Source organism: Lipophrys pholis, assembly GCF_963383615.2.
Source record: "Lipophrys pholis genome assembly, chromosome: 1".
Taxonomy (NCBI): Eukaryota; Metazoa; Chordata; class Actinopteri; order Blenniiformes; family Blenniidae; genus Lipophrys; species Lipophrys pholis.
In genome coordinates this window covers 44,377,558-44,401,508 of record NC_137635.1, presented here as the reverse complement: position 1 = coordinate 44,401,508, position 23,951 = coordinate 44,377,558, and the positions used below count along the sequence as shown (strand labels likewise).

The 23,951-nt window shown below is 40.3% G+C and overlaps 3 protein-coding genes across 9 annotated transcripts; 1 reads left to right on the top strand and 2 right to left on the bottom strand.

The window, feature by feature from the left end:
- Nucleotides 1–2,368: 2,368 nt before the first annotated feature.
- ccr12a (chemokine (C-C motif) receptor 12a) lies at nt 2,369–8,608 on the bottom strand. Its single transcript, XM_080475141.1, has 2 exons — nt 8,537–8,608; nt 2,369–5,452 (listed from the first exon to the last, which is right to left on the bottom strand). The coding sequence occupies exon 2, from the start codon at nt 5,436–5,438 to the stop codon at nt 4,341–4,343; it is 1,098 nt and encodes a 365-aa protein (XP_080331267.1). The 5' UTR covers nt 5,439–5,452; nt 8,537–8,608; the 3' UTR covers nt 2,369–4,340.
- A 2,597-nt stretch (nt 8,609–11,205) lies between these two features.
- On the bottom strand, nt 11,206–17,073 carry coa1 (cytochrome C oxidase assembly factor 1). Of its 4 annotated transcripts, XM_080485112.1 has the most exons (7): nt 16,998–17,030; nt 16,767–16,837; nt 16,377–16,546; nt 16,181–16,287; nt 15,321–15,472; nt 13,438–13,514; nt 11,264–12,182 (listed from the first exon to the last, which is right to left on the bottom strand). In XM_080485112.1, exons 4-7 carry the CDS (start codon nt 16,272–16,274, stop codon nt 12,050–12,052), a joined length of 456 nt encoding a protein of 151 aa, XP_080341238.1. In that variant the 5' UTR covers nt 16,275–16,287; nt 16,377–16,546; nt 16,767–16,837; nt 16,998–17,030; the 3' UTR covers nt 11,264–12,049. The 4 variants fall into 4 exon arrangements, with proteins under 4 accessions (XP_080341239.1, XP_080341240.1, XP_080341241.1 ...); XM_080485113.1 differs by lacking the exon at nt 16,377–16,546 and having other exon boundaries at nt 11,206–12,182; nt 16,181–16,312; nt 16,998–17,059; XM_080485115.1 differs by lacking the exon at nt 16,377–16,546 and having other exon boundaries at nt 11,212–12,182; nt 16,998–17,050.
- Nucleotides 17,074–18,848: 1,775 nt separating this feature from the next.
- blvra (biliverdin reductase A) lies at nt 18,849–23,744 on the top strand. Of its 4 annotated transcripts, none has more exons than XM_080485076.1 (9): nt 18,849–18,965; nt 19,742–19,865; nt 20,167–20,286; nt 20,988–21,085; nt 21,157–21,264; nt 22,428–22,596; nt 22,683–22,934; nt 23,019–23,064; nt 23,553–23,744. In XM_080485076.1, exons 2-8 carry the CDS (start codon nt 19,747–19,749, stop codon nt 23,023–23,025), a joined length of 873 nt encoding a protein of 290 aa, XP_080341202.1. In that variant the 5' UTR covers nt 18,849–18,965; nt 19,742–19,746; the 3' UTR covers nt 23,026–23,064; nt 23,553–23,744. The 4 variants fall into 4 exon arrangements, with proteins under 4 accessions (XP_080341202.1, XP_080341204.1, XP_080341205.1 ...); XM_080485078.1 differs by having other exon boundaries at nt 22,683–22,923; nt 23,553–23,730; XM_080485079.1 differs by lacking the exon at nt 23,553–23,744 and having other exon boundaries at nt 22,683–22,923; nt 23,019–23,168.
- The last annotated feature ends 207 nt before the right edge of the window (nt 23,745–23,951 follow it).

Below are 23,951 nucleotides of genomic sequence, written 5' to 3'. Positions count from 1 at the left end.
ACTCCGGCGGGGTTTGACCGTCAACCTCCGGTGCGAGCCTGCGGACGGAACGCGGTCGAGCTGCGGGGCCGGGCCTCGGGCTCCTGGTGCATGGTCAGACTAAAAACAGGCAGACAGACCGGAGCTGTCCCGAACCGCCGGACTGATCGATACGCCCCTGCTTCGTGCCGCACTTAGTACGGTCCACCGTACACAACAATACAGGGCTGCTGGGAAGAAGGAGGGGCGGAGGGGGGAGCAGAAGGTCCGCAGGCCCGCAGGGAAAACCTCAGAGAAAGGTGTAAAGATACTGCATACTATACAATGGTCTTCTTTATAATTATCAGAAAGATCTGGGGGGGATAAAACACGTGTTCACAGCCTGCTCAAAGGAGAACAAAAAAGGGATAACACACGGATCTATGTCCATGTATAAAAAAGAATAACATCCAAAGGTAGGGTGCACCTAAAGCCATAATAAACAGAAATTAGAATGAAAAATCGGGTTATTGTTTTGTGGGCTGGAATGGGGGGATTATAATTTTGTCTTAAAAAGATTTAAATAAACTAAATTAAAACAAGCTGAATGAAAATGATGTCCGAATTATGATTCTTTATTTTAGTTCTAAAAAAAAAATTATTCGAGTCAGAATTCAGATTTTAATTTGGGTTAAAATGTTGTCTTCAATATCACAATTTTTAAATAATTCCAACATTGTTCCAAACCAGATAAAAAATAAAATAAAAATCGTTTCCTTTCTTTTCCCTTTTTTTCTGAAGTCAGAAATATGACTTTTCTTCCTAAATCTGTTTGAATTCAGATTTTTAACTCCCCCTATTCAAATTAAAGTTAGAAGTCAGACTTTTTCCTCTGAATGCAAATAAACAAACGAACGAATGAATAATTAATTAAATAAATAAATAAATAAATAAATAAATAAATAAATAAATAAATAAATAAATAGATAGATAAATAAATAAATAAATAAATAAATAAATAAATGAATGAATGAATGAATGAATGAATGAATGAATGAATGAATGAATAAAACTGTCTAGCTGCTCTTTCAGGGCTCTGCATTCCAGTGCTGTAAAAAGTAGTTGAAAGTACAGACACTTTGCTTGAAATGTACTTTGGTCAAAGTGAAAGTACAAAGACACAAGAAAAAGAGAGGTTCATCTGATCTCACCAAGGTCTCAACCTGGGTCTTGAAGTGTGTGACCTCAGCCTCTCTGGTCTGTTTCAGGGTTGTGACCTCTGAACTCGCTTCCTCGTCAGCCTCCTCCTGCCACTTGGTGACCAACATATTTTCCAGGTCAGCCTTGGAACGGTCTTGAAGGATGCAGACCCGTTCAACACTGCTTGCAGCTTTAATTTAGTTTGTTTCAGAAAAGAACAATTCACAAATTAACTTCAGAGGAAAAGTTATGAGAGCGTGTGTGGAAATTTAGTTGATTAAAAAAGTGCAATATTTGTCTTTCAAATGTATCAGAGTGAAAATGAAAGTATCCCTCTCAGTTGAAGTACAGAAACTTAAAAAGAAAAGAAAACAAAGAATGATCAAAGTGCAGTGCTCAACTACATTGACTTTGTCACTGTCCACGGCTGAGATGTAATCAGCAATGGCTACAAACAAATGGACGGTCTTTCAAAGCTTTCCATAGTCAAAGCATCACCAGAACTGAGCAACTTACAAAAGAAATCAATTTATAGACAGGGTAATACACAAAAACAAACCTGAAAAGAAAAGAAACATAGAATATATATATCAAAACAATTCACTTGGTTAGATTCAACTCACACATTCTGACATGAACAAGCATCCATGTGGAGATGAAGTGGCACAGCCCAGGACTAAAGGAGACACAGACTATATGAACACATATGATCGTATAAGTGGAATCTATTAGAGCAGATACTGAACAGGCAGCAATGGTGAGTGCTGAGCTCCAGTCATGAAGCAGTTAACAGCATGGTAAATAACATCCAGCTTGTGAAGAAGGGTTTATGAGGCAGATCTGTAGATTACGTCGCCATAATCTAAGATTTTAAGAAGTTTTCCATGTCTCCTCCATACTAAACAAACCAAAAAAAATCCCTTTCTCAGAATGTATTAGGCTAAGCCCTGACTCAAGCTGAATATTTCACAAAGTCTCGTTTTCATTTCTCTATTCCGACATATTACCGGCACAACCACACACTTAAGAAACGTCATTCCTCCAGATTCTGAACAAAATGTTGCTTCTCTCACAGGAAGCGCATCCAGATGTTCACTCAGAAAAGGGAAGTCATCCAGCCTTTTGTTTGCAACCACAAAACTCACCACACAGAGAACTACATGTTAGAAGAAAGAAAGAAAAAAGAGGATCCCATAAAAGGAGAAATGTTTGAATCACATCACAGAGTTTATTTCAAAGTGTCGCAGTGAAAGCACTTTTTCAGCAAAAGAAGAAAATCGAGTTTAGTTGAAATTTGTTTCTGTACGTGAATAAATCTGACCAGCAGCGAGATATTCAAAACAGCAGGACATCACAAGCAAATGACTTTGGGGATTTTTCTAACTATATAAAACTTTTAAAACAATTTGTAAAAAATGAATAAATATGACATGAATTCATCTTTTATCCGGCTTTATCCAGGTTTGGATGCTCGGGATTTGGAGCTGATCCCAGCTGACCGAGGGCGGAAGCAGTATACTGTCTGGACAGATGTGGGAATAGTTCTACTAATATAATATAAGTGAAATGCTACAAGTTGTAGAATTCTGTAATAATTTCAATAAAAGAGCCACATAGTTGTATCTTTTAAAAAGTATATATTGACCTAATTATGACATTTAAGAAAGGAAAATTTTGGATTTACAACTTTTGCAGTGTTAGAGAACGAATATCAGCAACACATTATCCTTTTATGTATGCATTTTTTTTATTTAATATCATGTTTTACACCAACACAGATGATGATTTTTCTCAAACAATCTTCAGAGAACAATAAAATCATTGTGAGGAAAAAGTCCAATTCATGAGATTGGAGTGTTTAATAAACCTTCTGACATCTCAAAAAAGCAGAATTTTCACATAAAAGTGTTAATTTGAATCATATTTGCTACATCTGGTTTAAAAGAAAAACAAAAAACAAACAAAAAAACAAATTTTTTTGAAATTTCACTTCTAACATTATAGTCACTTCAAACATCCATCAAAATATTTGTTCCCACGTTGGATATTTTCACACAATACAACTGCAATGTCAAAGCTCAATGATGAAAATGGAACTTTCCTTTTAATCATATTAACCTTATTTGCGTCACCTCTTGAAAACACTTTCTGTCCCACAAAGAGGGACGTTACATTTGTCAAAGAAGAGACTTGTGAATTGCAACTTCATTCAGTTCTAATTGCATACATCAGTTTGTTTTTTCCAGGAAGATAAAAAGGGAGTTAGCAAACATACGCTATATGAAGAAAAAGATGGGGAAATATAAAGTCACATAAGCACAACGAAACAGTGAAGATATGGAACTAAACAGACAATGATCTTCAATGGTAGTTCATTCTTAGCTCAGGACTAAATATCATGAATAGTTTTTATGGCTGGGTTACAGTTCGGGTTCAACCTAAAACGAGACGTTAAGAGTTAGAAAATGGGAGAGAATGAGGTTAATGGAGAACAAAATCTGGTATTAGTCAGAGGACGACGTTACGACAGAGGTCTGCAATGTTCCATTTTATTTTGCTGTATCTATGTTTTTATCGTTCCTTGTTTTTTTTCCACCTTTCTCATTGCTCTCACTTTACATGTTACTGTAAAGCACTTTAAACTACATTTTTGCTGAATTTTAGTTGTCAAACTATAGATTAATGCTGAAAGATAGTCCAAGGTATTGAAGAGGTTGAAATTTGTATTTACATATAATCTTCTCCAGGCAGCCACTACAGAAGAGCTGAAGAGCCTGAAGTGAAGGCCCTGTTTACCCGACAACGTTTCAAGTGAAAACACACATTGGTTTTGCGTTTCCGAAAAGCTGCGTTTTCCCCTGTTTACACGGACACACAGTCGGCACATTCTCAGAAAGTTCCACCTTCGGATCCATTTTCAAAAAGTTGCATTTTCAGTGGCTCTGAGCGCCACTGTGTGTCGTGTAAGTGGACCCCCTCAAAATGCATTGAAAGCTTTGCATTGTCACTTGAAAACGTTGTGATGGGGCCGAAGAGCCGAGGCGCTGCAGGGTACAGGGCCTGGGTTAGGGTACAGGTAACTGGCACGGTATAATGACAGTTAAAATGATGCACTTAGTTCTAAACGATTAGATAATGCCTTACATCAGAGGAATTACAATAACTGGTCTGTGTAAGTTTTTTCAATGGTCATACGTCGAGTGCGGTGTCCTCTGTGACGTGGTTCTGGTGCTCTGGCTGTTGAGGCTCAAGTGTCTGGAGAGGCAGGGGATCTTTTTGGCCAACAGCCTCTTGAAGTGGCTCTGGAACTTCTTCCCCACAAAGGTGTAAAACACGGGGCTGATGCAGCAGTATAAATAGGCTATATTCCGGGTCACGTACAACGCTTTGTCCAGACTGTCGGAGGCAGCGCAGGACTCTTCTTCCTTCATGGAAATCTGGATGGCACGCAGGAGGATGACCACATTGTAAGGTGTCCAACACACAAAAAAAGTGAAGATGATGACAAAGATGAGCTTGATGGTGCGGCACTTCTCCTTCATGCGGGTGGACAGGATGCGCACGGTGATGCTGATGTAACAGTACATCACCATGAACAAAGGGAGCAGGAAGAAGACCAGGAACTGCTGGTAGTAGCTGACCTTGCGCCAGTGCTTCATGGTGCTCTCTGCGAATCCCGACTCCTCACACACGAGTCCACTGAATTGATTCCTCGACACGGTCCTGAGGACAAGCTCTTTGACGCTGGCCGCAATGCTGATGCACCAAACTACTACTGATGCAACTACGGCCAAGGCCTTCTTCCTGCTCTTGGCAGCTGCCACAGCGTGCACCACAGCGAGGTATCGGTCGAACGTCATGAGCGTGAGGAAGAGGATGGAACTGTAGAAGCCGATGAAGTACGCACTGCTGACGATCTTGCACAGAGCCTCCCCAAAAATCCATTCAGATAGATGGTACGTCGCCCAGAAGGGAAGGCTGGAGGAGAACAGGAGGTTGGAGAGAACCAGATTGAGGAGGAAGACGTTGGTCACTGTGTTGAGCTTCTCATACTTGTAGATGATGAAGAGGACCAGCCCGTTGCCGAGGAAACTCAGGAAGAAGTTGACGTAGTAGAACATGGGGATGATCTGTGCACCAAACTGGTTGACGGCGGTCTTCTGGCAAAGCCTGACAGTTTTACTGAGCACATAGCTTGGGTCGGTTGTGCCGTCGGTATCGTTTAGTAGCTCCAGGAAATTCAGGTATTGATCATCATCATCATCATCGTTGAAACTCATGGCTGTGATCAGTCCTGCAACATTCAATCATTATAAAAATGTAGGTTAGATTGTTTGTAAGTGGGAAGAAATACACAACAGCAGCAACAGCCTGGCAAGAAACTAAACATTTCGAGTGTGCAAACATGGAAGCCCATTTCTGATATACAGTGCTTTACATTAAGGTCAACACTCTCAATGTTGAGGTGAGGAGATAATTTTTACTGTAAATGTGCAAACACACAAAAAAAAAAACAATAGTGATCTATTGTTCTTCTTCATAAAGATTTTAATTTACTGTCTCTATTAACAATGCCAAACATTTTGGTATCAACGTAGTCGGAGTCAAAATCGGTGTTGTGGGCGTGTGTGTGTGTGTGTGTGTGTGTGTGTGTGTGTGTGTGTGTGTGTCTGATGGTTTTTAAGGGTCTATATGCCTTCGGAGGGTTGTGGTCTGTGGTCTTTTGGAGGCTCTGCAACCTCAACACCAGCTGCAGGTCCTTCCTGTTCTCCAGTGGAGAACCGCACAGTTACCAGCAGTAAGGGTTATAGACTTTGTCCTGATAGTGAAGAGACTGTGTCAGTAATTTGGGTTTCAGTTATTTCACAAGGTTCTGAGTGTTATATTTCCCCAAATTCATTTGTTAGCATCTCTATAACGTGGGTTTTTGAGCAAAGTACAGATCAGATTTAATCTGTTGAATCTGTGGGATTTCAAGTGTGACCTCACCTACAGTCTCATAGGTGTCATTTTGGAGCCTTTTTTCTTTCAGTTGCAATATGAGTTTCATAAAACACATATTAATCTTGAAAGTAAACAGGAGACATGCAAATAGTCCTTTTAGAATCAGACACTAAACCAGGAGTGTGAAAAGGTTTTCGGCCACATGCAACACAGTTTGATGTAAACTGGGCCAGTAAAAGATACTTCAATAACCGTAGTAATGTTCTTCTGAAAACAATACAAATATGTCAATCGTGAAGTGTAGTCCTGACATATAGAATGTGGTTTGCAGTAATGAGTATGAGCATTTCTACTTTGAATTGCTCCACCAAAAGTGACAGGTCGAGCAATTCAAATTGGTCGAATATGAAATAACAATGAAGTCATGAATTGCATCATGTTGTCATGGCGACTTGGGTTTTTTGTTTGAAAACTGAGAACAGAAACTGCTGATTGCGGCACTTAAAAAGTCGGAGTGAACTGGAATGTAACCGTCATTCCGAGAAATGATTCACGCGCAGCTGAATCATTTCCTTTGAAACTTTAAAAATGTGTCCATTTAAACTTTAAGAGGTGCTTTCAAACTATACTGAACAAAAATAGAAACGCAACACTCTGGTTTTTGCTCCGATTTTTCATAAACTATTGAATAAAGTCATGAGCAGATGCACAAACCTTAAACTCAGCTTTATCCAATTGAATGAGCAACATGAACAAAGTATATTAAATGCTTCAATATGTGTCCTAAACGTTAGACCCCAACTGGGATCAAATGAAGAATCATGACTAAAACACACAGAAATTTAACTTCACAATTGCGATTTTTTTTTTAAATATTAAAATTTAAAACTTCTTAGATGATCTGACAAGAAGCGACATTCTGGAGGATATTTACGGATTAAAAGCACCGAATGGCCACATCGAGTGAAAAAACAAACTTGTTGACAGTTTCACGATTACATGTCACCTTATTATGTTAATGTGTTAAAATGTGTTTATTTACACTCGGTGTCCTTTCCTGAATTCATGTGAACACAAGCACTATAATGCACATACTTCTTACTTGTTTTTCACAGAAGAAAAACGCGAATTGCACAAAACTTTAAAGCAGCACAGAACTGTTCATTCTTAGTACCTCTTTCTTTTCGCTGACTGACCTTTTTCCCTGAATTCACTAAAAATGAGAAATTGTGGCGCAACTTCCTCAAAGCAAAGCCTCCAACAGGTTCATTTTAAAGACCTGCATGGGAAGTGCAGGGAGCTGCCTCTGCGATACTCTGGTGTTGAACTCATTAAAAAGGCATTTTTGAAATTGCCAAAAAAAGACCTCTCGCCCTCACATTGTGAGACGGGGGATGTGAACAGCATCCTGGCTGCAGCACATATAAAACTAAACATATTAGAGATGTTGTCCCTTTCAGATCAACACTCACGGCTCTCATATGTATTGGCATGAATCCAAGAAAATCAAGTGCTTATGTTTCAAATCTTAAATCTCTTACTGCCAATAGGACAGATTTCAATGTCATCATCGTTCATCATCATTGTTGTGATCTGGCTGTTTGATATGTAATATCAGCTTTTCTCAAAGCGCTCTGGCTCAGCTGTGCCTCTAATACTAAGCTACCAATGTTATACGGCTAATTATTAGTCAATGGAGGTCAATTAGTTGTATAAACATACCGTTCATTTCCAGTTACTTTGAACATTTTGCAAAATTTCCTTTTAATTTTTTTTATACATCTTATAATTATGTGCATCAAGTGTGTTCCTATTATATTTAAAAGCCAAAGATTTATTTCTGTGTGTGCTGAGTCGTATTTTTGTATTGCATAAAGTCAAAATAAATGTTGAATTGATTAATGACAGAATTGGCACAGTGATTTTCAGCTGACAGCCTGGTGCGACTCACTATAAAGTATTCACCAGTCCGCAGGAAGCAGCCGCATCATATGTGCGTTTTCTGCACGGATTTCTTGTTTGTACGGTTATACAATAATTCACATCCACTGCTTTGCAGAAACCTGTAAGTTTAACTTTGGGTAAACCTGTAACTCTATATATTTATTACACTGACGTGTTGCCCGAGGGTATTTTCATTCTTTTCTGTCAGAAACAACTGAGCTGGTTTCTCAAAAACAGCTTCCCTTGGTTTTAATCATCACAATTGGGGATAAGATGTTAATAAACAATCAATAATCCCCAGAGAATTGCAACCCTCTTAAGTAACAACTCACTTGTGATGATTAAAATCATGCAATGGATTTATTGCTGTGTCTGACGAACAATCTTCACTGTGTATTTAAATTACAATATATAATTCAGTTTGAGATATATAAATCAAAATCAAATTCCATTGCATGATTGTGAGCGTCCAAAATCAGTTTGAACTCACCAGTCCAGCTCAGTCGGCGTGCAGCTCCAAGGGGTCGCAGCGCAGGACAATGACTGAGTGTTGAGCTGGTGTGACAGTGACAGCAGCATCTTGAAGGGGCTGTCCTATAACACGCACCCATACAGCTGCAGCATGGACTCACAGCACATCTGCACCTTTTTTTCTTTTTTTTTTTAATGCCTGCAGTAAGAATATGATCTCGGCAGCAACTGCAAGAAAAGAAGGAAGAAGCATAACCTGTCTTGGTAAAGACCACATCTCATTCCATTTTTAACACCTTGACCGCAGGTTTCTTTTTCACTTCTTCTTCCAGTTTATGTCAGAGGCAGGCACATCCTTTAACCAGTAAACAGGAAATCAAGAATAAGATGTTCAATAACTACAAAAATGGCTTATCTTCTTCTTCTTTTTTTTTTTTTTAGTTTATGATTGGAATCATAAATAAAGAGCGATGCGCTGGAAGCATATATATATGGGAGGATGATGTCCTCCTTCTGGGTTGGAGCTGCTCCCTGTGGATCAAAGCTTTCAGCTGCTCTGTTTGTATTTATATTCGACTATACTGGCAGACCATGCAAATCACCTGAAGTGTGGTTGAAGTGCTGCAGCTTTCTGGTTGAAGCGGTAAAGTAACATACCATGATTACACATCAATATCATAATATTGATACTCCAGATAACAAGTATTTTGGTTTTTGGACCAATTCTTGAGTTGAAATATCAACATCGTCATTAGTATTTTTACATGAAGGCATTTTTGTCCATTTATGCCATTTCAAGGAATCAGGTTCTATTTCGGTGCTACTTCCTGCTGGTTCAAAGCTTCTTCTTGGAACTATGACTGGTTATCACATTCTGACTGTTGAAATGCTGCAGCTCAAAGGCGTAATGCCACAGGCTGCGACGTGTTGACATGCACTCAACTGAGTATTGAATGGAGATGAAGATTAAGATAGAATACAATTTGCTTTTCTTAGTAGCCATCAATGGAAAGAAAATACCTTTAACCTCTTTCTTTTGCACACTTTTCTACATATCTAGGTATTCTGAAGCACCAGTATCTTATTGGCATGTGTGGTTACAGCTGTAATATCATTGATCAGCTTGAAAAGGGAAGTAGCGGTATCACACATGGCTACTACATGTTGGTGTCAGTGTGATTATCCATCCATCCATCAGTGAAATGTCCCACAAATTTCTCGTGTCGCTATTGCATTATGGGCGTTTTTACAAACTCACCCGGACAGCATGCCTTTGAGCAACGAGGAAACTCGCTTTCGTGTCAACGCCTCAGCTTGAGCCTCTACTCCACCGCTCTTGAGAAATGTTTTCTCTTAAATTTAGTTTGCCACCCCTGCAGTAGATCAGAAGTTTCTGAAGTATTCAGACCCGCCTGTCTTTCACCAACAACCACGTTTTGCCATTTAAATTACCTTCCCTCCGCAATTTAATTCTTGCTCTGAACTTCATCCTGTCATCGTGTCCACATGGCTCATTGTCTACAGTATTTGCATTAAAGTGTATTTGCACAAAAGTGCACAAACTGATGTAGTATGTGAGAGTATATTGACCCTGAATTACTGGTCAAAAGCAGAATACAACTTGCACACGTCGCCAGTTTATCCAGGATGGAACTACAACTTTTGATTTGTTTGGTGCCTTTTGTATTTGTTTGAACAAATAAACTAATGCTACTACTACAAAAGATTTGTAATGTATTCAACCATGTGGGCACAAAGATATACATGTCATGTTAGTGAGTTAGATTTTCTGTGGCTTCACAGTATAAAAAAAAAAAAGACACGACTGTCACTGAGTTGTCAGACGCGTTCTAATAAACCACTAAAGTCAAGAAACTCTAAGGAAAGAAAAGCTGTATGTTTTCTTTGAAAAGGGAAAAGAGATTTTTTATATATATATTAATATATATTGGGATTTAATTTCTTCGAACTGGTTTGTACTAAAAGGTGTGAAGCAGCTGTTTATTTCCTTTTCACACCCCCGGTCTTCGGTAATCAAGCCATCTCACCACAAGTTTCACTTTAGGTAAAGTCCATAATGACTTTTTTCTGAACCCCAATAATGCTCATATTAACTCTGCTCGTCTACGTATTTACTACACGTACGGAGTAGTTGTGAGAGAGAGACGGTGAGGAACTGATCAACTTTCTTGTTGCATCACTTCCTGGTAACCTGCGAGTGGATGAGTCAGTGGACAAGTTTTTCTTCTGCATGTTGGTGCTGCTCAGGTCATTTCAGCATTCCTTGTTCATTTATAATAATAAATTCAATTCAAACTAATATGTGAATTTACAATAAGCTCCTCTCATGTGAAACAAGCTCCCAGTTTCGGATCAAGGGGCAAAAGCCGTCTCTACTTTCAAGATTACCGTTCAGCGGTCAGACTCTTTGTTCCGGCTGTCTCACGTTAGTCTTCTTCTGTTCTCCTGTTTTCACACTGTTTCGTACCGAAGCTTCACTTTTGGCTCGTGGGGATCTGAACTGGACACAATCTGTGTTGAATATGAATGAATTTAAAGTGAGCTGCGGGTCTCTAGACTCTGTGCGTCAAGTTCTCCCTTCATGCAGTTGTGAGGAAGTGATTTCTTGTGTTGTGGAAACAGTTATGTTAAAAGCATTACAGCCACATATAGACCAATTTGATCTCCGGTTTCAGTGGAAAGATAACAATCTTTGAATGTTTACTTTCACTACTTCAAAGGATTTCAGTGCAAAGAGAAAAGGTTTCCGTTTAATTTTGTTTTTATACTTTGAAAGAAATATATATTCAGATGAGGCAATATGCCTTCATGGAACTCCTACAACCATTTCCACATTGATGTTTTTTTTATAAAGTCACCCCCACACCGTGGCTGTGATGTTAAAAAATACTTCATCAATGAGGTCGGTAAGTTTCACTGATGACGTCTCAGTGTTGTCTTAAGGCCTCTACGCTTACTAAAACACAACAATCCACAGTGAACAAAGATGGAAAATCGGTTATTTTCATTGGAAAATTTTCAGTCAATGTCTTCCTTCGTCAATATATTTGAAACCCCGGGTTAAATAATCTGTTCATTTTTACTAGTTCATCCTTTGTTGATTAATAGGTTACACTTAGTTAAACTGGTATGAACTACAGGAAAACCTTATTTGATGTATCTAATATACAGTATGTCACAATTACATGTCATTCATTTTGTGTGTGTCTCTCTCAGACCAGAATTTTAAAGACGTGTCATGATGAAACTGTGGGAATCTTGATGTTGACTTTCTTATTGCAGGGAGCTGTGGCGAACGTGTTCGAGGAGCTCTTCCTCTTCTGCATGCGGCGCACCACAAAGAGTCCAAACAATTTCCATGAGAAAAACTGTGAAGACAGAATGATGCACAGCCTGCTTTTTTTTTTTTTCTTTCGGGGGAAATGTCCCTCTTTGTCACCATCCTCGCTGAAATGAGAGGGCTGTGGTAAAAGAAGTCATTGAAACCGCACGGTGGCATCTTTTGCTTTCGTTAGTCCCACCGGCCGGCGTCCTCCCTCTCTGTGAGCTCTTCTGACGAGGCTGAGGTGACATCTTGAGGAGGACTGAGCAGGTTGATGATCTCTCCCTCCCGCAGCTGGAGAACTGCTTGTCTCAGAGTCCAGCTGCAAGGACGGACATGAAGCTTTAATGATCTTGCACAAATCGCTGGTGGATCTAGTTTTTTTTTTCCACAGTTCTTTTCAAGTGGAGCCATTGTTCTGCATGTTTACAATGGCAGGAGTTGCTGGTGGGCCAGGGGGCGTCAGAACCTCCGCCACAGACCCAACATTCATTATTTACTGTAAGCATTACTTTATAACAGAGTCCTTTGCAGATTTTCATAATGAAATAATCATTCAGTTCAGTCATTATGTTTAAGAAAAAAGAAGAAGAAAAAAAAAAAAAAAAAAAAGGCTTTTCTTTCTTAAAATACATTTATTCAGTTACATTTTATTCCAAACAATTAAAAGTTGTTGTGACGCTTCAGGGCACGATGGTGGCAAAAAGACAAAACCTGAAAAACTTTAAATGATCAACTCCATCGTGATTTCAAAACATTTTTTACATTTTTCTTCTGGAGAAAGTCTGTTTCTTTAATCTAAAATGACAGAGTAAGCCGGTCAAATCGAATTTGCTGAAATGCTTGGATCCAATTTCACCGTTTCTTTTTCCAGGGTTTTTTTTCCTTCGGGGTGGTTTTGTTTCCAGCATTCATACTGAGAAAATACATTTGCTATATGTTTTCTTTAACAAACACAACACACCGAGCTCACACACACACACACACACACACACACACAGAAAAAACAAGTTCTCTCTCTGCGCCAGTTTCATTGGAAGATAACATGACTGTCGTGCACATCATTGTCCTGAGTACAAAGTAATGAATCATTTGTTGCCTCTTTTAGAAGCTCTTTGACGTCGTCACTCAGTTCGACTGTTTGGATGTCGGTGGGGGAGTTTCATGTCTTGATATATGTTCTTGTGTACAAGATATTTAGTTGTGATTCATTCATTTTATTTACATCTTGATCACTTATTCTGTATCTATGTGTTACCTCCTCTGTAGTGGATGTGTGACCGTATGTGTGTGTGGGTGAAGTCTAGGATTTGATTTTTGTGGGATTGTTTTTTGTAATTAGATGTTCTTAAAGCCAGGGGGGGGGCACTTAGCAGCTTCTTCATTGTGTGACTTGGTCCAGATAGTAAATGTAGGTTACCTAGAAGCTTTCACAAACTGACTAACCAGACACCGTCTCCTGCTGCTCATCTGAGCAGTTCATTAAAAAAAAAAGTTAAGTGGACCACCGCCAACATACCAGATCAATCTGACACGATAAATTAAGTGCAATAATTGATAGAATGAAACCCACTCACCTGTTTGTGTTAGAGTCTCTAAATGATGAAGTGTAGAGATAGCCTCCAGTTTTTGACCCAGTCACAGGAATCTTCAGCTGCAACACAACAAACATATAAAGGAAGGGAACGACCGCGACTTCATGGGTTTAGATGGAAAGAAAAAAATTAAATAACCGAGGAAAACAAACACACAGAATTTGAAAAGGTGCAAAATATTCAGCGCATAATGCGATGATCAGCTTCAAAAGTTTAATCCAGATTCGAGACAGTGTTTTATTCTACTTTTCTACAAGATGTCCAAATCTAATTTAGTCACCCTTGGAGCAGGAAAAAGCCTCAGACTGAACAAAAACACTTTCATTCCCTCAGATCCTGAAGTGATGCACTCAAATCGTATCTGGTTCATTTTGCTGAGAGACTCTGTCTTCCTGTTCGCCGGGGTTCATCTGTGTGTGCAGCTTTTCGCTTATAGGAAGGACTTCAGTGAGATTTATCTGTGCGGCATCGTCATCATTATTTTGCACCTGCAACCCCTCAAAATACGCACCAACACGCCTGTCTGGGAAACACATCAGCAGATACGCATCGACTAAAACCTCACATTACGTTTCTATTCATTTCCATACAGAAGCGTCCACACTTCCACTGTAACGCGCTCCAGTTGCACTGAGTTCGAAGGTCGACAGTGGGATTCCGGATGTAATCCAAATAAAATGGATGAAACACTAAAACCTATGAGAGCTTTGGCTCGTTGTTTTGCTCAAGAAACCTCACTCTGAAGACTATCAGAAAAAGCACATTTCTCTTTCAGTCCAGGTTTAAATCTAATTCCTTTACTATGCTCCGTGTTTCCAGCCCAACATCGTGGTGGCACCTTCACCTTTTACTGCCCGTCTATCACCAGGCCCTTCTTTACATCACTAGTGCCCCGACACACACTCATTTTGCACTGTTTTTTTTACTAAATGTTTGATACAAACTGTGAATTTAAGGCCCCATCAACACAATTTGTCAAGTAAAAACGCATCGTCTTTGCAGTTTGCTTTCAGAAAATATTCTTGTTTACACGGCAACGTTTTGAATACGATTGTCAGTTTTGAAGGAAATAGCAGGAATGCTGAAAACAACATTCCTCTCTCCTGCAACTTTGGGAACCAGCGGCCAATGGGGTCTGTTTGTTTTCGTGTTCACTTCTGTGAGCGGTTCTAAACCATCTCACATTTATTACGTGACATACTGCACCAGAGATGTCAGACACATTTCAGTTCAGGGGCCACATGCAGCAGGATTTCAACTTGAGTGGTAAAACAGTCCAATATTAACCTTTGAATTTAAAGTACAGTTTTCTTTGTAGCAACACAAAGTATATGGGATGGAAATGTCTATATTTTCACTAAGCCAAACAAGAAAATGACTAAAATCTCAACAAAAAGCAAATTTTAAAGAAACCTTCTGGTGCAAAATACAGTTAAATGTTAAAAAACGTCTCCTGTTCTGTTGAACTATGGATATTTTGAACAAACTCACCCTGACAGCATGGCTTTGAGACAAATGCAAGTTTGCTCACAATTCATCTCGGACTCACAGTGTCGTCTTGTGTCAGCTCCTCTTAAGAAATTTGTTCAAACATCAATGTTTTCCTTGAACATTTTAACATTTGCTTGGTGGTTTGGCCGGATTGGAGCCTTCCGCGGGCCGGTTTTGGCCCACAGGCCTTTTGTTTGACACCGCTGCACTACACACAACACAGACAGGCAAAATAAAGCTCTATTGAGTGTCTGTCGGATGAAACAAGGTTTTCAGGATCTTGATGATGAACATTCATGTTTACCAAACAGGTAAATGGGTGTAGAACAGAAAGGAGAGCTTTAATAATAACAAATAAAAAAAACACGCTGTACCTGAGCAGAGCGCTGATCTATACGGTTTCCTCGGTCGGTCAGATGGATGTTGTGGACTTTTAAAGGTGGCGCCCCGAGGCTTTCCATGGCGAATGGACATGACTCCAACTTCTGAACGGCCAGCTTGTGGTAGTCCGACTCAGCAAATTTATCTTAGTGGACATGAACAAAGAAACCAAAGTCTTAGTGTAATTTAAATGGTGGCCGCAATTAGCAGGTGTTGCGTGAAAGAGAGAGTTTGGGGTTGACAGAAATGTGCTTGTGAACTGGATCACACGAGACAGAAGATTAAAAAAAGTAGACAAATAAATGTAGTGAGAGTCGTACACAAATTTGGAGAGATTTCCAAATTAAAAAGATGATGTACGTGCACAGTGAGCATTCGAATATATGAGAAAAGTTAAAAAAAATATAGAGATGAAAAGTACATTTTTGTTTATTGGATTACTTCCTAGTGGTAATCTCATAGAGACACAGCCTCTTTATTCCCCTCTTCAAATGGTATTTGTAAGGTGCATGCATTTGTGGGATGAGCACCAGTGCTGACTATGTAGGTGTAAAGATAGTTTTTTTTGCCTCTGCAGAATTTCACCTTGAAGTTTATCGCTACACTGCTTCTAGTGATAAGAAACCTGTTTCCTGTAACAGCGTGTAAGTACAGATGATTACTTAAAGTACACTATCAAAAGGATGGGCTCAATGTAGATAAATTGTTTCTAAAAGCGGATCCAAAGTTATGTAATTTTTATGAGAAGCATATTGTGAAATCATGTTCTGCTCACATGAGCATCTATTATAAATTCCAAGATATATTTATTGTTTATGGAAGAGAAGTGAACGCACACAGTATTTGTACTCACTCTGCATCAGACAGTACATGGTGGTGATCCCTCCACCGGTCAGCACGGTGGTGAAAATGGTGAGCTGCTGCAAATGACCGGTGGAAATCCTCATTTCGGGTCACTTCCTGCACAGAACGACTCTGGGTGAAACTGTGAGGTTAAATGAAATCCATTAGTCCGTCAGAAGATATTGTTTGATAGTGACTCAATTCACCAAATTGTTGATGACTGACTGGATAAGAGCATGAACTCTGCAGCTCTTCTGAGATGATCTCAATCTGCAGAAGTCAGTATTTACTAAAAGTGGATAAAGCAGTGAATTGATGCTCAGTGATGCATTGGGGGGGGGGGGGGGGGGGGGGGGAGGCTGATCCAACAGACGATCTAAAGAAGAACAAACTTCTGCATTAATGACAGTAATGCTGGATCTGGTAGAAGCCTGTCAGAATACGTATGGGGATAAAACAGGAGACCCACAGAAGGTGTGTGACATTCCGATACAATAAGGTTGAGTTGTTTTGTGTTCTTGCTGTGTTTCACGTTGAAAATCTCCACTAAGTGAGATGGGAAGAAGCATAGATGAGTTTTACACTTAATTACTTACATTAAGGAAGCCTCGTTTGATGTGACGTTGGGGGGGCGACCTACAACAGCACGTGGGGGCGAAGGCGTGTCCTGGGTGATATAATACAAACCCATGTAAAGCCCAGAGCGGGAATCTCCTGATGTGTACACCGACACAGCTTTCACACGCTCCTGTCTTTATGAACACACACTGACCAAAAATCACCGTTTTTCTGAAATACCCTCAGATCGAATAGGAAGAAGCACTCACCTTGTATCACTCCGGCACAACAACGCTGAGCCCACCACTTCCGCATGCGTCACAGAGATGCTATCCAATGAGAGACAGGTGCGCTCCATTCAAATAGTCGGTTATATTCCGATAGGCGGTGTCCGGTTGAAGCCGTCTAAATGTGAGTGTGTGTGTTTGTCCTGTGATGGACTGACTGCTGGCCTGAGAATATTGCCCCCTGCCTTCACCCAGTTAGCTGGTAATGTGTAGATTTAATCTATCATTCAATCTGAATTATGTACTTTATTGTGAAGCCAGATGCAGCTCTTTCTCCACCTCAGGATTGCAGCCTGTGGTTGAATGAACACACACGTTATCTTTGGGCTCCAGTTCAGGGAAGTCTTTGGGTGTGTTTCAGGCTGAAGTCAGTAGATAAGAGACCTGCTCAAGTCATCCATAAACATCTGCTGAACACTTATTCTTATATAGTGGACACATCCAGGGAGACCTTACCTGATGCCTGGTCCCCAGAGATGTTTCTTTAAACTACTTCTACTACATCTTTTACTAAATTTAAATCTCAAGAGTGTGAGCAAAGATTATTTTCAGGTCTTAAGTGCAAATTTATATCATTTTGAACCAATTATTTATGCAATTGTTTACAATAACGTCTGGGTATAAACTCAACAAAATGACACATAGATCACCTTTTCTAGTGTAAAAATTCCCTAAAATGGATAAAATAGTAGTTCTGTGAAAAAAAAGAACAATCAACACACTGATAAGTACCACTGTCCTACTATGTAATGTAAAATTTGAACAAAATAGCCGTATGCCTTCCTACAAGCATATTTGGAAAAGGTTATCAGTTCCAGTTGAAGGTCCTCACGCACGGTTTCTAAAGTTCAATGCGTTGTTCAGTACTGACCGAGAGAAAGTCATGTTTTAAACACTTTCTTGATCCTCTGGGGTAAACCTCTTCTCTGCGTCTAACCCATCCTATTCTTAGTGAACATTAACTAACCACAGTAAGAGCAGTGTGCGGCCTCAGTGTAGCGCCTGGGGAGCTGCTGGGTCACGGATTCAAACCTGCAAACACAAGTTCACTTCTATAACTTCTCACCTTTTTATCAATTACAAAGGGTCAAAACACAATAGACACTTGTCATCGTGTTCTCCTGGACTTTGTTTTTTGTGTGTTTACTATTTACAATTTTGAAGAAATGCGGAAGTTACCAAATATGGTCAGTCACCTGTTAAATGGTATAACCTCCTATTTTGTTTATTCTAAAAGAGCAAATAAACATTTGCTATAAATGATTATTTCACTCAGTTGTGCCCCACACAGTCACCTGAACCAGTGAGAAGGAAACACTGTACTAAACAACTAAACACACGTCCCAGTACTCATTGTGTGAAAGCTTCATCGAATGCATGGATCTAATATATACAGGATTTAATTCTGTGCTCTAAGACTCACTCAAAAATAAATTGGATCTTTTAATTCAACAAACGTTATTGACACCTATTTGGGAAAAATCTTTAAACCGAATTGGCATAATTGAGGAATGTCATGTTTGGTTGTTAGTTTTAACTTGACTGGCTCCACCTTTCCATCCATAGAAATTGTAATTTTTGTTCATGTTAATGCTATTTAACATTTATTACACAGAATAAAATGATCTTCAGGGTCCTGAAAATACATAATAACACGAAGTGCTTGAGTTGCTAGAGATTTCTTCGAGGGACAATTGAAGGACTGGAGTGGCTTCCATAAATTGAGGGGATTTAACTTTGTTCAGAAGGACGGGAAAGGCGCGCGTTGAGCTAAGCTCCGCCCTTGTATCAGCGTGACACCCTGCCTGATAACAAGCGCTCCTCCCGCAGCAGGAGGGAGACAAAACAGAAACTTCCCGTCACAGCGCGAGCTCGTGATGAGTCCGGTCCAGTCTGTGTGATCACATATTGAACTCTTCCCGTGCGACCTCCAGATTGAAATAATCCCAGGTAAGCACCAGGGCTTGTTTTCCTCCCCGCAGTGGCTTTGTCCTCAGGATTTTTTTTTATCTTTGTGGGGTTTTTTCACAACAGATCTGCCGTGGCTGTGTTGGTTTAGTGTCCGCAGTCAGTTCAGCTGGTCGCGAATGAGCAGGTTACATCACATGGATGAAAACGAGCTGCTGTTATGTGTCCTGTCCCATTAAGACACTGAGAGGGTTTTTTTTTTTTTTTATCCTTTTTCTTTATTTTTAAACTGTTATGTGATCAAGTAATTGCGATGGAAAATAATCAGAGGTAGAAATGTACCAGGGTTAGTGCCACGGTCGTGAATAAACAAAGAAATAGTCTGAATTCTAAGAAAGAATGTCTAATCAAGAAGGAAATCAAAGAGATAAAGTCCAGATTCGGAACGAAAACTAAAATCCAAATTCTCCGGGGAAAAAAAGTCAGAATTCTGTAAAGACAAAATAAAAGAATTCTGAAGAAACAAATATGGATTGATGGGGAAACGGTTATTGAAGTCTGAACATAAAGTCTGAATTCTGAAAATATTGTCCAAATTCCAGGAATGTGGTCAGAATTCAGGCTGTATTTTCAGAATCTGAATGTTAATCTCCAGATTTGGATGACATCCTAGATTTGGAGAATAGTTCAGATTCACAGAATAAAGTCTGAACTTTGAAAATAAAATCTGAATTCTGAGGCTAAGATCCACATTCTAAGATTATCCACTCATTGTGGGCATCAGAAATGATTGTGTTCCTGACTGTTGTGTTTCTCAGTCGATATGTTTGGCGCAGTGGTGGTCGGTATCGGCACAGCTGGATGGGTGAGGATCAGAGACATGCTGGCTCCGCTGCCCGGCACGACTGCAGAGAAACTCTCTGTGAAAGGATTCATATCCAGGTAATGCGCGAGGAATCCAGGCGACATTCTGAATGACATGCAGAGCATGGACTGACAGTGCATGGAAACTTTGTATTGATTCCATTTCAGTGTTTGTTTTTTTTAATATACATATATATATATATATATATATATATATATACATATATGTATATTGCAGCCATAATGTCTTTAATTGATGCAATTAAAAGGGAAAAAAAAGGTACAATTGGTACTACTGATTTGTAGTTTCATGCAGTGAAACCAGGATAATCCACCCGGCCGAGCGGTGATGATGCTCATGCTTGGTTTGTGCCAACAGGAGAAGTCTGGAGCCTCAGCAGGGAGTGAGTCGGCTCTCGATGGACGAGGCTGTGAGCAGAGACGACATTCAAGTGGCCTTCGTCTGCACCGAGAACGTGGATCATGAGAGCAGCGTCAGGTACGCCCCACATGTCACGCCCCACATGTCACGCCCCACATGTAACACCCCACATGTAACACCCCACATGTCACGCCCCACATGTCACACCCATCGGTTTCTATTAAACCTGCACTTCACTGGACTGTGACTCACATGCAGGAGGAGTTCTGTCGAGCCGCGTTTTCTCATGTCAGTAACTTGGATAATTGCGTCGTCATATTAGAGATTTCTGAGCCTCCTTCAGAAAGAAAAAATGTTCTTAGTTCTGCTGCAGATGTTTGGTGAATACAGCTGTGTCCAGAACAATGTAACTACGGGCCGTCACCTTGGGGTCTTCGGTAAGACTGACTGGTTAAACTGGAACTATAAGAGATTGAAGTAAAATATATTAAAGAAGATCGTGGGTTTGAGTCCAGGGCAGGTCTTTCTGTGAGGAGTTTCCATGTTTCCTTTATGCATTGCGTAATTTTTCTTGATGACACAACCAGACGTGACCCTGGACTGGAACAGAAGAGGACTTGTCTTGTTTGTCTCCACTCGTGCTTTAGAGGCAGGTCTCCTATTTAGGGACGTTTCATATTATTTGTATACATTGCCATGTCAGTGTATTTTCCTCTGGTGGAGGAGACAGAACAAGACTGAATCAGGTCAAACTGGCAGAAACATCAGACCACATTAATTTGGGGTATGATGAATGTTTCTCCTTTGTGTCTCATCAGAACCTTCCTGCAGGCGGGGAAACACGTCTGTGTGGAGTATCCCATGACCATGAACCACAAGGCTGCAGTGGAGCTCTGGGATCTGGCTCAGGAAAAAGGTGACGTCTGCGGTCCCCTCTTGCATGTCCAGGTTAAGTCAGGAGTGTCTCTGACTCTGCGTCTCTCCCAGGCGTGACTCTCCATGAAGAACACATCGAGCTCCTGACGGAAGACTACAAAGAGCTGAAAAAACAAGTGCAGGGCAAAAAGCTGCAGGAAGGCACACTTCATTTCACAGGTAAGAGATAACTGGGTTTTACCGCTACCTTTCTGTTGTTTACCTTTACTGATGGCGTTTCAAATGTCCGCTGAACTCTGAATGTAAATGAATAAAGTTTGCAAAAAAATAAGGACACTGGTCTGTAACTAAACCATACATAGAAGATTTTATCCTTCAGAAAGATTATATTGGAATTGATCGTATGTAATCACTTCACTGTATGTTCACAGAGGTGAGCTAGGTGCGACTTGTTGCAATGACAACTTTTCCGTAAGCAGTTGCACAAATCTCACTCTGTACGGCAAAGAAACCTGCAAGACTGAATTCAGGGTAAACCAAATCCAGCACATCCTGAGATGCATTGATGTTATGCTGAACATTGTTTAGAAGTTTCCCTCCGTAAAGTTCACAGAAATACAAAAATAAAGAAAGAAAAAAAAAGGTTGTTGCTCGTCCTCTGAACAGTTTTCCATGTGAATTTTACTTTTGAGGAGTTGAAATAGTTAAGTCAACGACTGACCTGTAAAATATAGAAAATCAAACAGACACGGAGCATGTCAGGTCGATTCAATTCTAAAGAAACACGATTAAAGGAAATGCACTTTAAACTACATGAAATAACTGAATGCAGTCACACAGGTTTAGGTGCATCACCCACACACAGCAGGTGTTGGTGTCCATAGAGGAAAGGTCACGAGGGGCTGGTTTTTGCTCGTGGTCGTATGTTTCACACCCCTGTTCTAACCCCGTCTGGTACAAGCTGCCGCCCCGGAGCCCAGATCGTGTTTCTCTGGGAACAAGGGAGTTTTTCCTTCCCGTTGGAGGTTGAGCTTCCTCGCGTGACGCCACTGGATTTATTTTTTTTCCCTTCTCTTTTATTTGAAAGCAAAATGTCATGACTTTGATATAATTGGCACTGAATGAATGAATCTAAACTAAATGGAGATGAACCGCCTCACCTTGGCAATGGGGGGTCGTAATACCAAATAAGAAAACAAACAAACATCAGTTGTTAGAAATGAAGGAGTCCTGCCGCTCTGAGAAAGTGCTTTACAAAATAAACATCTTCTACTTCTTCAAGAATGTTATGATTATTTACTGACTATTTCGCTGTGTGGATATTCTCTGCAAATTAAGTCATTTGGAAAAATCTTCTTCTTAATAATTCATTGTTGTTCCAGGTGGAGCTTTGAAACCTGGATTCGGCTTCCTGGCGTTCAGTGGCATCGCTCGTCTCACCTGGTTGGTGGACCTGTTCGGGGAGCTGTCGGTGACGGCGGCCACCCTGGAGGAGGACGCTGCCAACAACTCCAGCAAGATGACTGCAAAGCTGCAAACCGCCGACAACAAGTGAGACGGGGATGCGCCCCCCCCCCCCCCCTTTAATGTTTATCTCCTTCTACATTGAAGACTTCGTCTCCTCTGTGTCTCTCCAGACCCCTGACGTGGATCGAGGAGCGGCAGCCGGGCCTCCCCAGAGCCAAGAACATCAACTTTCAGTTCGACTCCTGCACCATGAGCCAGCTGCCTCCTGCCGGCCGGGGCGCTGTGGGCCTCTTCATGCAGGACTTGGTCCTGTTCTCGGACAAGCTGGCCGGCCGAGTGAGTCCGGAGCAGCTCCAGAGAGAGAGAGACCGAGTCCTGCACTGCTTAAAACTGGCTGAGAGAATACAGCAGGTTTGCCAAGGGTAAAATGATGACTCGGCAATAGTGTCATCCGACGTGATTGTTAACTTTGCATCACTGTATCTTCTTTATGTTTTTGTATTTAGATGTTAAAATAATGCAGATTACCTCCTGACGTGTGCAGCTAAGACAGTTAAGTCATACATTTATCATTGGCCTTAAGTTTAACGCTTTTTTAATTATTTTAATAAGTTGTGGGTTTACATTCTGAAATAAAGTTTTGCGGCTTTTCTGGATTTTTTTTTTTTTTTAAATGCTCTGGCTTGAATCATAGATGTTTGGATGAAAGTGGTGGAGAAGTATTGATTTCACTGAAGTCACAAAAAGCTGGTTCTCCACAGCAGTTAGACACTTTAAACGTCTGTACCTCTGTATGCACATGAGTGGTTTTTTTTTTTATTTAAATAGTGCGTCAAGACTTTTATTCTTCAGAATTCAGACTTTCATATCAGTCAACTTGTTTCTTTCTATGAAAAATAGCTGCTAAAGACCCCATACTATAATTTTCTGATGCCTTCTTACATGTAATCTTATTGTCCAGCTGAACTTCTAAAGCCTCCGATTTCTGACAAAAAGGCTAAAACTACAAGAAAATCATGTCATTGTTTTATTTTCCACAGCTCAGATGACAAACGGCACCCTTTACGCCGCCAGCTGTTTAACAGAAGCAGAGAAAAAAAACGAACAAATGACGACTTTAAAGTGAAAGCAACAACAGTTGAGTGGTGACATGAAGTCCTGCATGTTTATAATAATAAATAAAATATTGAGCAGGTCACACTCCTTGATAAAACAAAGTTCCAGCTCCAATTAACTTGACGTGGTTTAATGTCTGTGGGAACTGGAGTACCGGCCTGCATGCACAGAGAGAACAAGCAAACTCCACAAGAACAAGGCTCCAACTCGGGACCAGGAGCTCCAACCTGTCACTCGTCAGACAGACAGGATTGCTCTTTCAGAAACGGAATCGGCGGAACGACGTGAGTCGATGGTGAAGGACATATTGTGAATGGCTGTAA

What these genes read in the sequence shown, in the direction of transcription:
- ccr12a (XM_080475141.1), bottom strand. Translation starts at nt 5,438, where the DNA reads ATGAGTTTCAACGATGATGATGATGATGATCAATACCTGAATTTCCTG.
- coa1 (XM_080485114.1), bottom strand. Translation starts at nt 16,274, where the DNA reads ATGAGGATTTCCACCGGTCATTTGCAGCAGCTCACCATTTTCACCACC. An exon ending in CATGTACTGTCTGATGCAGA is followed by an intron (nt 15,473 to 16,180) that starts GTGAGTACAAAT and finishes ATGTCCACTAAG; the next exon opens with ATAAATTTGCTGAGTCGGAC. An exon ending in TAGATCAGCGCTCTGCTCAG is followed by an intron (nt 13,515 to 15,320) that starts GTACAGCGTGTT and finishes GTTGTGTTGCAG; the next exon opens with CTGAAGATTCCTGTGACTGG.
- blvra (XM_080485076.1), top strand. Translation starts at nt 19,747, where the DNA reads ATGTTTGGCGCAGTGGTGGTCGGTATCGGCACAGCTGGATGGGTGAGG. An exon ending in GGATCTGGCTCAGGAAAAAG is followed by an intron (nt 21,086 to 21,156) that starts GTGACGTCTGCG and finishes CGTCTCTCCCAG; the next exon opens with GCGTGACTCTCCATGAAGAA. An exon ending in CTGCAAACCGCCGACAACAA is followed by an intron (nt 22,597 to 22,682) that starts GTGAGACGGGGA and finishes GTGTCTCTCCAG; the next exon opens with ACCCCTGACGTGGATCGAGG.